Raw genomic sequence first — 14086 nt, 5'->3', positions numbered from 1 at the left:
ACTGGGTGGTGCCAGCGCAGTGGGGGTGTCCCTTGCAGTGTTTTACACCTTTTTTGTGGGGTTCCCCTGGTGACTCATGGACTCTTTGGTGCACATCTCCCCACCTGATCCCCTCTCTGAGGCTGCGGGGTCTTCTGGGTCCCAATCATCCATCGATGCACTGACGGCGGTACTGGAGTCCTTGGTGTCCCGGGTAGAGGTGGCTTTCAGGCGACGGGCTAGCAAAAAGCTCCTCCCGCTTTCCCCTGCCTTATCTGTCTCGTCAGATCCTGAATCTGATCAGGCCGCTGCGGACGTGGGTCACCCTGCTGGGTCTGCAAACACGCGCCCTGAAAAAGCGCTGGTGAAAGTACTGATTGTATCTGTGCGTGAGACCTTGAAGATGGAGGTTGCAGCTGTAGCTGCGACAGGGGCGAAGGTTCCCTTTGTCACTCACAAGCCATCCAGAGTGGCAAAGGTGTTTCCTTTACCCGCCTATTTTGACAGAATGTTCGCTAAAATGCTGCTCTACAGACCAGACTTCTAAAAAGGCCTTGACTGATCTTCCCTTCCCAGGGGATTACCTGTTTGGAGCTACTCTGGATGACATCATTAAAGGTCTCACAGGGAGGAAGAGTACCTTTTTTTCTCAGGCTACAAAGGTTAAGGAACCTCGTTGTAGACGTGGGCCTTCCTTTTCAGCCCATAGGAAGTTTTTTCATCCCTCAGGGGAGGACCCAAATGAACCTGGTCTGGCAAGCCGAGAGCGGGCCTCTCCAGACCCACACACTAGGCTTCTTCAGCATGAAGGTGTGACCTCACCTGTATTGGGGGTGGGGGGATGTCTTCACTGGTTTCTGGACCCATGGACTTCCCTGGTGCAAGATAAGTGGGTCCACGAAGTCATTCGGTCCAACTACAAGATCGAGTTTCACTCTTGTTCTCCAGGAAGGTTCTTTCCTTCCAACTTGCGCCTGTCCCCGGACCGCTTACAGGGTCTGTTTGGGGTGGCACAAGACCTGTTAAATCAAGGGATAATTGTCCCGGTTCCGACTTCGGAATGTTTTCAAGGTTTTTACTCAAACCTGTTTACAGTTCCCAGGAAGGAAGGCAAGGTGCGTCCAATCCTGGAACTCAAGGCACTGAACTGCTTTGTGCGGGTGCAGAAATTAAGAATTGATTCCATTCGCATGGTGGTGGCAACCCTATGTCAGGGGGATTTCCTCGCCTCTATCGACATCAAGGATGCTTACTTTCACATTCTCATATGTGCCAGTCACCAGCGCTTCCTCCGCTTTGCAGTGGGAGAGGAGCATTATCCGTTTTGTGGCGTTACCTTTTTGTTCTCGCCTCTGCTCTTCGGATCTTCACAAAAGTGTTAGCCCTGGTACTAGCTTTGCTATGCCAACGGAGGATCGCAGTACTGGGCTACTTGGAGGATCTCCTTCTATGAGCGGATTCACCTTCTGCGTTGCAGGAGTTTGGCTGGATTCTGAATTTTCAGAAGCCTGCCCTGGTTCCTTCCACAAAGCTGGACTATCTGGGCCTGACTCTGGACTCGACCTTAGGCAGAGTGCTCCTTCCTCTGGACAAACAAAGGCCCAAAAAGGTATCTCTGACCACTCCCCAGTGCTAGCCTATTCCGATGCTAAAGCCCCTTCTACGCTACCGAGGGCACTCTGGAAGCTTAATGCATTCTGGGTACATCTTTTCCCTTCTCAAGCCTTCATAGCGACACAGATATCCGCATTTTGGCAGCATCACCCTGGTGGCTCCAATAGCTGTACTGCCTTGGAGGCCTTCAAAACCTATCTGTGGGGTCTATTCATTAGGACTGCAACTAACGATTATTTTCGTAATCGATTAGTTGGCCGATTGTTTTGATTAATCAGATAAAAACCTAAAAGAAAGTGTGGTGTATAATTTAGTTATTATGTAAAGTTTAAAAAAAAGGCAATTTATTCTTAAATATCTATATGCAGTGGTAAATCTAAATAACCAACTATATGGTTGGGAGCAAAATCTCTAAGAATAATAGACAGAAGCGATATACAGTATATTCTATTAGAGGTTGAATCTGGTAAATACCAACAGACTCAGATCAAATTTTTTAATTTTAAAGAAAAAAAAATGAAAGACTGTTTTTGTCGATTTTTAGACAAAAGTGTAATATATTATTATGTATGACAGACCTTGTCATAGGCAGGTGGCGTGATAAAAGCTACCTGCACCTGCTGTCACTTATGCTGCCCATACATAAACAATGTCTTCCTTCAAAAAAATGTTCATTTTAAGAATATTCGATTCTCTAATCATTAGTGGGGTCAAATCGACGTTTCTTTTCTTCCACAGTCACGGTAAAATTCGAAGGAGCAGAATAGAAAACTTTTTGGTCAAAGGAATTTTCAGGCAGTGTATGTGGTTTTCATTCAGAAATTACATTAATTTTAAAACTTAATGTTAAAAGCAAGTAGAATTTTTCAAATGACATTCTTTCATTCATGTACAAAGATTTTTCGTATGAATATTCTCATCTGAAAATCTATACATGTATGGGCAGCTTAAGGCTTGGTTCACACCTATGCAGTTTGCTTTTTGATCTGTTTCTGCAGTGTTTTTTGCATTTTTGCACTCATGATTTTGCTGCGATTTGCATTTTTTATGCTTTTTCTTTTGGCTAATTTGTTGTTGGGCAGATTAAAAAAGGCAAGTCGTGGCAAAAACACACTACATGCTTTTCTGCAGCTTCTCCATTGAAGTCTATTGAACCAAAAAGCAAAAAAAAAAGCAATGTTTTGCATTGAAAAGTCCTTGACCCATTCCAAATTCGCAGCGGCTGAAAAAAAGCAAAGCTGTGAATGTGTCCCATAGTAAACCATGTTAAATGAACTGTAGTGCATGAACCAGGCCTAAGACGTTTAGTAGCAACAGCATGCTTTTTTTGTATCGCCTGTCAAAATGCAGATCTTCCCTGCTCACTATCTTTAGTGATTTTTTTTTTAAACCACAAATATGTTATACTTACCTACTCTGTGAAATGGTCTTCCACAGAGCAGCCCTGAATCCCCTCTTTTGGGGTCCCCCACCGACACTTCTTGCTCCTCCTGCCTTCACAGTGCCCCTATCGCAAGGTAAAAAAATATGCTGCCTTTAAAACCACTCGCTTCCTGCCCAGGACTACATGTCCGATGAGGCATTGCTCCTCACACGTTCAAAAGTTCTCAGGAACTTACTGACATGTATGGATGGTGTACTGAGCTGTATGTGTGCTGCACTGTGTCTTCTAACATCTAAGGACAGTGTTCTGAGCTGTATGTGTGCTTAATTGTATTTCCTGATATGTAAACAAAAAAAAAAGAATCCTGTATGCAGGCCAACTAATCAGCTGACCGATAAATTGATTATGAAAATAGTTGACAACTATTTTCATAATCGATTAGTTGTTTCCGCCCTACTATTCATATCGGAAATTACCACACTTAAAGTCTCTAGATCCCTAAGAGATCAAACTGCACAGCTGGTTGTTTAGAAGCTGAGTTTGTAGCTAATCCTTCCAATGGTACTAGAGAAGCGTGGATCTCTGCACAAGAGGCTTTACATAGTTAGGTAATGAAAACCCAACCATACAATCCCATATACACAATTCTATACCCGCAGTTGATCCAGAGGAAGGCGAAAAAACCCAGCAAAGCATGATCCAATTTGCTACAGCAGGGGGAAAAAAATTCCTTCCTAATCCCCCGAGAGGCAATCTGATATTCCCTGGATCAACTTTACCTATAAATATTAGTACCCACTTATATTAAGTACACCCAGGAAAGAATCCAGGCCTTTTTTAAATCAATCTAGTGAGCTAGCCAGAACCACCTCTGGAGGGAGTCTTTTCCACATTTTCAGAGCTCTTACGGTGAAGAAACCTTTCCATATTTGGTGACTAAATTGGTTTTCCTGTAGACGTAAATAGTGCCCCCTGTCCTCTGTGTTGACGTTAAAGTGAACAACTCAACACCAAGTTCACTATATGGACCCCTTAATCGCCTCTTCTCAAGAGAGAATAAATTCAGTTCCTCTAATCTTTTCTCAAAGCTGAGCTCCTCCATGCCTCATCAGTTTGGTTGCCCTTCTCTGCACTCTCTCCAGTTCCCCAATATCCTTTTTAGGACTGGTGCCCATAACTGAACTGCATATTCCAGATGAGGTCTTACTAATGATTTGTACAGGGGCAAAATGATATCTCTCTCTCCCTGGAGTCCATGCCTCTGTTAATACAAGAAAGGGCTTTGCTTGCTTTGGAATCTGCAGCTTGGCATTGCATGCTATTATTAAGCTTATGGTCTACAAGAACACCCAGATCCTTCTCCGCTATGGATTCCCCCAGTTCTACTCTGCCTAGTATGTTTGATACATGCATACTCTTAGCCACCAAGTGCATAACTTTACATTTATCAACCTTAAACCTCATTTGCTCCATAGTTACCCAATGAAACAGTGCATTGAGGTCAGTTTGTAAGTTGGAGACATCCTGTAAAGAAGTTATTCCACTGCAAAGCTTGGTGTCATCAGCAAAGACTGAAATTATACTTTTTATAGGCTTTGAATAGGAGGGGGAGCAGACCCATCGCCTTTTAGCCAGAATAGTTCAGTCTCACCGTCTATTGGTGCTCTGCGTACCCGTAGTGGGGCTGTGGTAAACTCACCAGAGCCTATTATGTCTGGGCAAGTGGGATTCTATTCTGACCTCTACCACTCCAAACAAAAACACTCCCTAGTTTCCTTACATGGGTATCTGCATGGTGTAGAATTACCTCACATTTCAGATTCACACAGAAAATTACTGGATTCTCCATTAACCCCAAGGCCCTAGGAGACGATGGCCTCCCAATAAAGGTTTACAAGCAGTATGAGGAGGATATTCTTCCTCGCCTCCTTGAGTGAGGTTTTTAAGGAAGCTAGGAGACTTCAGAACCTACCGGACTCATTGTCTAAAACCAATTCTTATTTTGTTGCTAAAGCTGGGGGACAGATCCGCTAGACCCAGGTTCATATAGGCCTATCTCACTTTTACAGAGTGACGTAAAAATCCTTATTAAATTAGTGGCTTTGCGACTGAATAAAGTTATTGCTACCATCATACACTCAGATCAATCTGGGTTTGTCTCAAAAATCCACTTCAATCAACTTAAATAGGCTATATCTTAATCTTCAGTCCCAAGCACACAATAGGGGAGATAGGGCTCTACTGTCGTCGGATGCTCATAAGGCCTTCAACATCGTTGAATGGCAATACATATGGGCCACTATGGAAAAATTTGGCTTTGGGAAGATCTTCCTTTCATGGGTGTAACTATTGTATAGCTTTCCCTAGGAAGGGGCACTCCCCAGGGAGGCAGATTATCCCCTTTACTCTTTGCCATAGCCATTGAACCGCTGGCAGCTCTTATCCGTGCCAGTTCAACTATCCGTGGGTTTTATTATGGTGACATACAAGATAACCTAATGCTTTATGCGGATAACTTCATGCTCCTTCTTGGGGATACCGATACTTCTCTTCAAGAAGCCATGGCTGTCATTACCCAGTTTGGCGAATACTAAGGATTCACAATTGATTTTTATGCCACAACTTCTTTGTTTTACACAACACTCGGATGGTTTAGACCCATGTGGGAGAATACTCATTATTCTAAGCTGCGCTCTTTGCAATATGGGGCCCAATGAAAACGTTATGGCACATTACACATTTTTCCCTTATTTTTGAGAACAGCAGCCTATGCCATTTTCTGTATTGCAAAATAGATTTTGACTTCCACAATCAATGTATTTCTATTACTTACAGCTACAACATGCTAGCAGAGCACAAGCCAGCATTGATAATTGAGTACAGTCACCAACCCCCATATTTAATTACATGTCAGAAGTGGAAATTTATAAAGGGTTCATATCCAGATGCTACTACATGCTACTGTCTATTTTTCCTAAAAGATTTTCCATCGATAGCTCAAAGTAATGGGGGCAGAACATGGGTGGAACATTGGGAGGAGGCCCTACAGGCGGTACAGTCTTGTTCCCTTAATGTTACACAGTGTTTATCGCAGTTTTATATTTTTCTCAGAGTCCATTTCACTCCAAAATTATTCAAACTGGTATTCAGAGAGAACCTAACCTATACCAGTTGTTCTAGAGAACATGGTGATCTAATACACCTTTTGTGGAGGTGCCCTAGACTACACCTTTATTGGAGGAGAGTCCTGGATACCCTGAATAGAGTATTTCAAGTAGTTATTCCTGCTGATCCCGAACCTTGTGTTCTGGGTATCCTGGACGAGCTGCAGGTAGGATAGGTTACAAAACAAGCCATAGCAAGGGCCCTATTTCAAGAATGCAAACTAATACTTAGACACTGGAAGTCGAGGGACCCACCCTCAGGTAAGGAGTGGATAGCCCAAATGGGTGACACATTACTTTTAGAAAAGTATATCCCAGGCAAGTTCCAAGCCATTTGGTCCCCCTGGTTAGACACGCCAGGTCTGGCCCCTGTCGAATTGGTTCTGGACAGAATATTGTGATGGTGCTTAATCTATATGGGCCGGTGCGGGTATGGTGGTGGGGGGAGGGGGTGTGAGATGGGGTTGGGGGAAAACGCAACTGTTGATACTCTGTATTTTGAAACTGGTGGAGTATGGTGTTGTTTATCAACCCCTGTTTTGGTATATTGACTCTGGAAGTTGACATGGTAATTTTTCTGTTTGAATTCTCAAATCTGGTGCAGCTCTGCACAGAAACCAATCGGCTTCCAGGTTTTATTGTCAAAGCTTTATTGAACAAGCTGAAGTTAGAAGCTGATTGTCTCCTATGTACAGCTGCACCAGATTCTGAGTGCTCCAGTTTTAGTAAATCTCCCCTCTAGAGTCTCAAAGATTTTCGATATTGTTCTACTTGTTAGCTTGTATGTGATAGTGCCCTCAGGGACATATCATGTATATTGTAAAATTCTGAGAATTCCACTATAACCTAAGGCTAGATTTTATTCTCAAAGTGTATTGCTCCGTATTCTGTTATAGCATGCTTCCTTTATTGATGTATACACAAAAGTAGTTCTTATGATGAGAAAAAAGGTGTAAAAGGGATCCTTTTGCTTTTTCTTTATATACGCGTGCGTTTTAGATGTCTGGAAATCATCTGCTGACCATAGTTTGTTTATGGTTTCTTGTGTCTTAAATTGTGACTGCTTCTAAACATGACTTTTTTTCTCTTCAAAGTGGTAATTTGGACAAACAGACTGTGAAAGGCAGCACTGCCCTTCATTATTGCTGCTTAACAGACAACGCTGAGTGCCTTAAATTACTACTGAGAGGCAAGGCTTCCATAGAGATTGGTAAGTCTTATTATCTACTGGAGCTGATTTATAAACACCGGAGCACAGAAATTCCTAGGAAAGATTCTGAATGTACCCATGAAGAGGAAGCCTGTTTAGTTTAATGTGGGCAGCTGTTTCAGTTTTCTTTTTTCTAACTTTAGGATATCAGCCCCACTCACTTATACACATCTATCCTGTTCCTGGCTTTTATTTTGTGCTTTTCCATAAAAATTGAAATCATCAGCAGAGTTATTGTACTGCTTTGGAGTGTGACACGGGGCTAAATATCCATTTTATCCTTGGTTTGGTAATACATTATTTTTCAGTTGAAAAGGGGAAAGGTGATTGCTTTCCTTGGACAGTATAAATAAGAGAACCTCTGCATAAACTGCATGAGTATATTTTCTGTGTTTCAGCCAATGAAGCAGGAGAAACTTCCCTAGATATTGCTAAGCGACTAAAGCACACACAGTGTGAGGAGTTGGTAAGTCTTGCTCTTTTTCTATTCTCATAATACATTACCAATTTTTTCACATCTCTTTGTACCAAGCATCTATAAACATAAGCTGCTGAGCTGATTCCCAGGGATTCTTGCCGAGGAAGTCCCCAGTATGTAAAGCTCTTTGGCACCTTCTAAGACCTGAGATATTCATTTCTGGTAGACTGATCTCTCCAATCTTGATAAGTTTTACCCATGCATAAGGTATATCTTTTCAATTGTTTAAACTTTATGAAAACTAATGACCAGGCTTTCTGTATATGTATAGTTAGTGCATGCATTTTTTTCTTTTGCATCCTAATTTTTGTATTGTTCCCCTTTTAACCAGTTGATGCAAGCTTTGACTGGGAGGTTCAATGCCCATGTCCACGTGGAATATGAATGGAGGCTGCATCATGTGGACCTGGATGAGAGTGATGATGATGTGGATGAGAAAATTCAGGTTGGTTTTATTTTGGAATAAATAGGTTTTAGTCTTTAGGTATGCTTTTTTGGAGTTTTCACGCAATGTGCCTGACAACTGCAGCATCTTGTACCAGTTTTTGCAAACAAAATTTTTGCCATATTTGGATTTTTTTTTTCTCGATCAGCCAGCAGGCGGATTTGAAAAAAAAAATGAACAGATTGCCCCATCCACACAAGCAGACTCCTCCGCTGTCAGAATACACTGCTCAGTGCTGCAGCCAATTGGCAGCCAGATCATTACATTGACTTCTGTGAGTGGCATTGGCCATAAATGGATGGAAATTGGGCTAGTCTCTGCTGAACTGCCTGAATTTTAATCCCTCTATGGCCAGCTTTGTAACTTTCATCTCGCCATTGTACAGGTTCTGTAATTGTTTAAATGTAGGAATGGTTCTGACTATAATAATATGAAAAATATGAACCCATGGTACCTGAATAATTGGATATATCCATAATTGGGGAGTAGCTGGCATCTCTGATAAGCATAAAGTAGTTGTGACCTGGTGGTAAAACTTGTTAAAGCTATAGATAAAAATAACGATTATTGTGCTCCTTGTTCTTTTCACTCTCAGGTTTCTATTCTATGACAAGGTTAGCACAATGTAGCCAGAAGGCACATGGCCACTAACGTGTTTTATATATAGAATTTAATTAATCAAGTGAGCCAACACATTTTTTATACGCAGTACATGCAGCGTGTTAATAAAAGATCCAAGATATCACCCTGCTTTTGTGAAAAGCATCTTTGTTTCATTTGCCCACCTTCTTGTTCAGCACTACAATCTCTGCTGCAGCTCCTTCAGAAATCCCATATAAACACAATCTATATTTAATGGTTGGTACTCGCACTCTGCTAAGCACACTCCTTGCCACCTTTGAGACAGAGCTCAGGTCTAGCTTTTGACTTATACGGCACCAAGCTCTGCATTGTGTGAATGGTTTCATGTGCTCCTTATAACTAGAACTGCCAGCATTTAGACTGGGGAAGTGAAAAGCAGTTGGGAAGGTATGTTTAGGCTCCTGATGGTGCCTCCTGCACAGCAGGTTTTTTTTCTTGGGGGAATCCTGTTGGCCACCCATGTTGGAATTTCACAACCTGTTGCAATTACCAGTTTAACCTGGTGTGACCTGCTTGAAAACCTGAACAGTCTTTGCACAAAGGACACTCTGGCTATATGAATGTGTATGTTTATATGCCATCCTTTCAGTGCTTAGATCATCGACACATGCCTGCCTATAGTTCCAAAGGGCACACTAAACTGTTTCACAGGTAACAGCCCTTCACCATAGAAGTCACACATTTCACATATAGAGGGATAAGTCAGAGAGCATACTGACCAATTTCTTATGTTTGGTCAGAAAACAAACATAAGAAGAACAGGAATCCATTCCAACCAGAACTAGCTCTGCTGAAATTACACTAGTACAGGATAGATTGGTTGCTGTGCTTAAAAAATTATCACTTAAAGTGGAACTACACTTCATTTGACCTACACAAACCAAAAATTATATTTAATTTGTAATATTCAAATCAAACCTCTCCATCCATCCGTGCCCCAATGCTTTATTTTGTTGGAAAATCACTTTGAAAATCACCCCCTAGCATTTCCGGCCATGGTCATTTTGAATAGGGGCAGAGGATTCATGTAGCATCTACTTCCTGTAATTCACCTGCCCTTAGCTCAGGCATGCAAGCAGGAAGAGGGTGTGCTTCGCTGAAAAAGATCCCCTAATGAAGACTCCTGGGATATATTACCTAATTTGCCTGTAAACCAGGAAGTAACTGAAGAAATGTAAAAAAAAAAAAAAAAAAAAGTTTAAAACAAGCAAATCTGATATATTTCTCTTTCGTTCATTGATGGAAAAGAGCTCCTAATCTTCATAACCATGGGGTTATACTGCAACCTACAGGAGTAGGACACTAGGCAAAAAAATAAATCTGGCTACGCCTATGGGCAGTCCCAGGGGTATACTTCCTCTCCCTGCTATAGGTATGGATTTTTTTCTGCCTAATCAGGAGTAAGGACCTAGTTCCTTGCTGGGATGTCTGGTTCTGGAATTTTTTTCTTTTCAGGATATACATTTTTCTCCTGGTTTTTTCCTGTGAGATCTACAATTAACTGCCGGACTGGGCGACAGGCTGGATAATCTAGATCCAGTGGTCATCCCAGTCTGGCCAGCACAGACCTCAGCTCTGCGCAAGGTCAGCCGTGACACAGCCCCACCTGACGGGGGGGGCTGGCCTGCCGTTTTAAACGCCTCGCGAGGTTGCATAGGCCCGAGTCTCGGCCCAAGTCGCAGCGTTCCTCCTGACTGACAGCCCCCCATTTCGATTGCAAGGGTTTCTGTCTGGAGCGGCGCCTGGTTCCTGGTATGGTGAGTAGCTGTCCCCCCTCTCCCCCTGGAGGGTTTTGGGGTGGACGTGGGCCCCTACTTGGGATGGTTGGACCCCGTGTTCCCCTCCTTCCTGTCAGGCACCCCCTTTCATCTGTCTCCTCATCCTACCCCCCCATCCCCTCCCCCCCCTCCACTTATGCTGGGGCTGTGTGGGTGGTCTGGTCCATCTCCTAGGATGTGGGCAGGGTGCTATACTGGCGATGGGGGTGGGGGGTTGCTCAGCCGGCGACCGGATGATCTCTCTGAGGCTTCGGTGCCCTCTGGGTCCCAACCATCCATCGATGCACAGACGGCGGTCCTGGAGTCCTTTGTGTCCTGGGTGGAGGTGGGTTTCGGGTGATGGGCTAGCAAAAGACATCCAGAGCTTCAAAGGTGTTAAGTTTCCTCACCTATTTTGACAGAATTGTCGCTAAGAGTGGGGATGACTAAAGCGTCCCCCTTGGGGTCCCTAAGTAATTTACTAGGCGGTACTCCTATGAGGTGTCTCTTATTAAGAAGCGGAATGTTTCACAGGTGGTGGACCCTCCGATTTCCAGATTGAACAAGGCAACCATATTTCCGGCTGACAGAAAGGGGGAGGCTCTGGCCCACAATATGTACACTCTGGCTGGTTTGGCACTAAGGTGAAGGAGAGTGGGCTAAGCTTTTACACCATGACCTGGAGGGAGAACGGCTCCCCCTGCCTTTGCTGAGCTGGCGGACCAGCTGGTCCAGGGGCTGCAGTATATCTGTGATGCTTCTTGGGATGCGTCTCCCCTAGTCACTAAGCTCTCTATTTCAGCAGTGGTCCTCCGGCGTGTGTTTGGGCTGAAATGTTTGTCTGCGGACCTGACTTCTAAAAAAGGCCTTGACTGATCTTCCCTTTCAAGGAGATCGCCTGTTAGGAGCTACCCTGGATGACATCATTAAAGGTCTCACAGGGGGAAAGAACACCTTTCTTCCACAGGCTACGAAGGGTAAGGAACCTTGTCATAGACATCGGCCCTCCTTCTTGGCTCATAGGAAGTTTTTTCTTCCCTCAGGGTTGACAAGCAAGGGCTTGAAGCCTTTCAGGGCCTCCTCTGGATGATCCTATTGAACCTTGTCTGGCAAGCCGAGAGCGGGTTTCTCCAGACCCGCGGACAAGACTCATTCTGCATGAAGGTTCGTCTTTGCTGGTTTCCGGACCCATGGACTTTCCTGGTACAAGACAAGTGGGTCCACAAAGTAATTTGGTCCGGCTACAAGATCGAGTTTCATCCCAACTTGCACCTGTCCCCGGACCGCTTACAGGGTCTGTTTGGGGCGCTACAAGACCTTTTACTTCAAGGGGTGATTGTCCCGGTTCCGACTTTGGAACATTTTCAGGGTTTTTACTCAAACCTGTTTACAGTTCCCAGGAAGAAAGGCAAGGTGTGTCCAATCCTGGACCTCAACGTGCTGAACTGCTGTGTGCGGATGCAGAAGTTCAGGATGGAGTCCATTCACACGGTGGTGGCATCCCTGCATCAGGGGGATTTTTCTTGCCTCTATTGACATCAAGGATGCTTGCCTTCACATTCCAATATGGGCCGGTCACAATGCTCCTCTCCCACGGCAAAGCAGAGAAAGCTCTGATTAGTTTGTGGCGTTACCCCTTGGTCTTGCCTCTGCTCCTTGGGTCTCCTACTGCTCTGGTGGAGAACCTAGTAATCACCATGCGAACTCTGCGGGAGTTCGGCTGGATTCTGAAATTTCAGAAGTCTGCTCTGGTTCAGTGCATAAAGCTGGACTGTCTTGGTCTGACTCTGGACTTGGCCTTAGCCAGAGTGTTCCTTCCTCTGGACAAACTCCACTAATTGCAGGCTGCAATTTGTCTCCTGCTGTCCAGCAGATGGTCATCCCTCTGGACTTGTATGCGGTTGCTGTGCCTGATAGTGTTTACCTTTAAGGCGGTTCCGTTTTCCTTCCTCCCCTTGTATTGGACAGTGGTCACCATGGATGCTGCCCGTCCGGCTGGGAAGGCTTCCTCTGGAAAAATTCTGCTCAGGGGCTCTGGACAGACTATTGATCAATGTATTGGAACTTAGTAGCCGGCATTCTAAGGTGGGCAGAATGGTTAATTTCAGCCCTCTCCGCTGTACACTGTTCCGTGGTGGAAAAATGGCAGATGGATTACCTGTCGGCAGGCGTTGGACCAAGGAGAATAGGGCCCTTCATCCGTAGTTGTTTCATCAGCTGTGTCTCCGTAGGGGCATCCCCGAGGTGGATCTGTTGGCGTCTGGGCTCAACAGAAAGGTGCAGAGGTTTGTCGCTTGGTCAGGGGATCCTCTGGCAGACGCCACGGACGCGCTGGTGGCCCCGTGGGGTCAGTATCGTCTGATTTACGCCTTCCCTCCTCTCAAGCTTCTGCCAAGACTTCTATGCAGGATCGAGGCAGAAGGGATTCCAGTCATCTTAGTGGCTCTTGACTGGCCTCGCTGGGCTTGGTACACCGTTCTGGTGCGTCTGGTCGCCGACGTTCCTTGAAAGCTTCCTCTCAGGGAGGATCTGCTTTCCCCAGGGCCAATCTTCCATCCTGCTTTACAGTCGCTAGCTTTGATGGCTTGGCTGTTGAATGCCAGTTGCTGATGGATAGAGGTATATCCGAGTCCGTGATTCCTACACTGTTAAAAGCTAGGAAATCTACCTCTACGAAGATCTACCATCGTATGTGGAAGACCTACATTGCGTGGTGTGTGTCTCTTGAGGTTCATCCTCACTCCTTCTTGGTGGCTCGGGTTTTAATCTTTCTCAACGGGGGGTTTAACAGAAATTGGCCTTGAGTACCATCAAAAACCAGGTGTCGGCTTTGGCGGTCTAATTACAACGACCTTTGGCCACTCACTCCCTGTTGCGTACCTTTCTTTAGGGTGTTCTACATTTGGTTCCTTTAGTACGGTCTCCATTGCCGCCTTGGGACCTCATTTTGGTGCTCCCTTTGACAATCTTCGGGAGATTTCCTTGCTTATGCTGTCTCAGAAGGTGGCTTTTTTGCTGGCTATCACCTCTGCGCTCAGGGCGTCAGAACTGGCGGCGTTCTTCTGTCGTTCACTTTACTGGTGATTCACAGAGATTAGGTGGCTCTTCACCCCTGTCCGTCATTCCTCCGAAAGGTTGTCTCTGATTTTCATTTGAATGAAAACATTGTGTTGCCTTCCCTGTGTCCCAGGCCAAAACATCCGAGGGAAATAGCTTTTCATGCCTTAGATGTGATCCGGGCAATTAGGGTTTACCTGGCAGCTACGGAGTCTTTTAGGAAGTCAGACTTCCTATTTGTGCTCACGGATGGGCCTCAGAAAGGGTTGTCTGCTTCCTCTGTGCCCATTTCAAGATGTATCAGACAGATGGTTATTCAGGCCTATTTCATCAAGGGTCAAGTTCCTCCTTTCCCT

General features: G+C 44.7%; 1 protein-coding gene across 2 annotated transcripts in view; it reads left to right on the top strand.

Annotated features, from left to right (window-relative positions):
* The window catches only part of ASAP2 (ArfGAP with SH3 domain, ankyrin repeat and PH domain 2), a 460853-nt gene that overhangs the window by 403344 nt on the left and 43423 nt on the right, over positions 1–14086 (top strand). For both annotated transcript variants that reach the window (XM_082252497.1, XM_082252496.1), the window contains exons 19-21: positions 7236–7351; positions 7750–7817; positions 8161–8274. In XM_082252497.1, coding sequence (XP_082108623.1) covers positions 7236–7351; positions 7750–7817; positions 8161–8274 — 298 coding nt within the window. The remainder of the gene's footprint in view (positions 1–7235; positions 7352–7749; positions 7818–8160; positions 8275–14086) is intronic.

Source organism: Pelophylax lessonae (genome assembly GCF_965119305.1).
Source record: "Pelophylax lessonae genome assembly, chromosome: 3".
NCBI lineage: Eukaryota > Metazoa > Chordata > Amphibia > Anura > Ranidae > Pelophylax > Pelophylax lessonae.
This window is presented reverse-complemented; position numbering and strand designations above follow the sequence as displayed.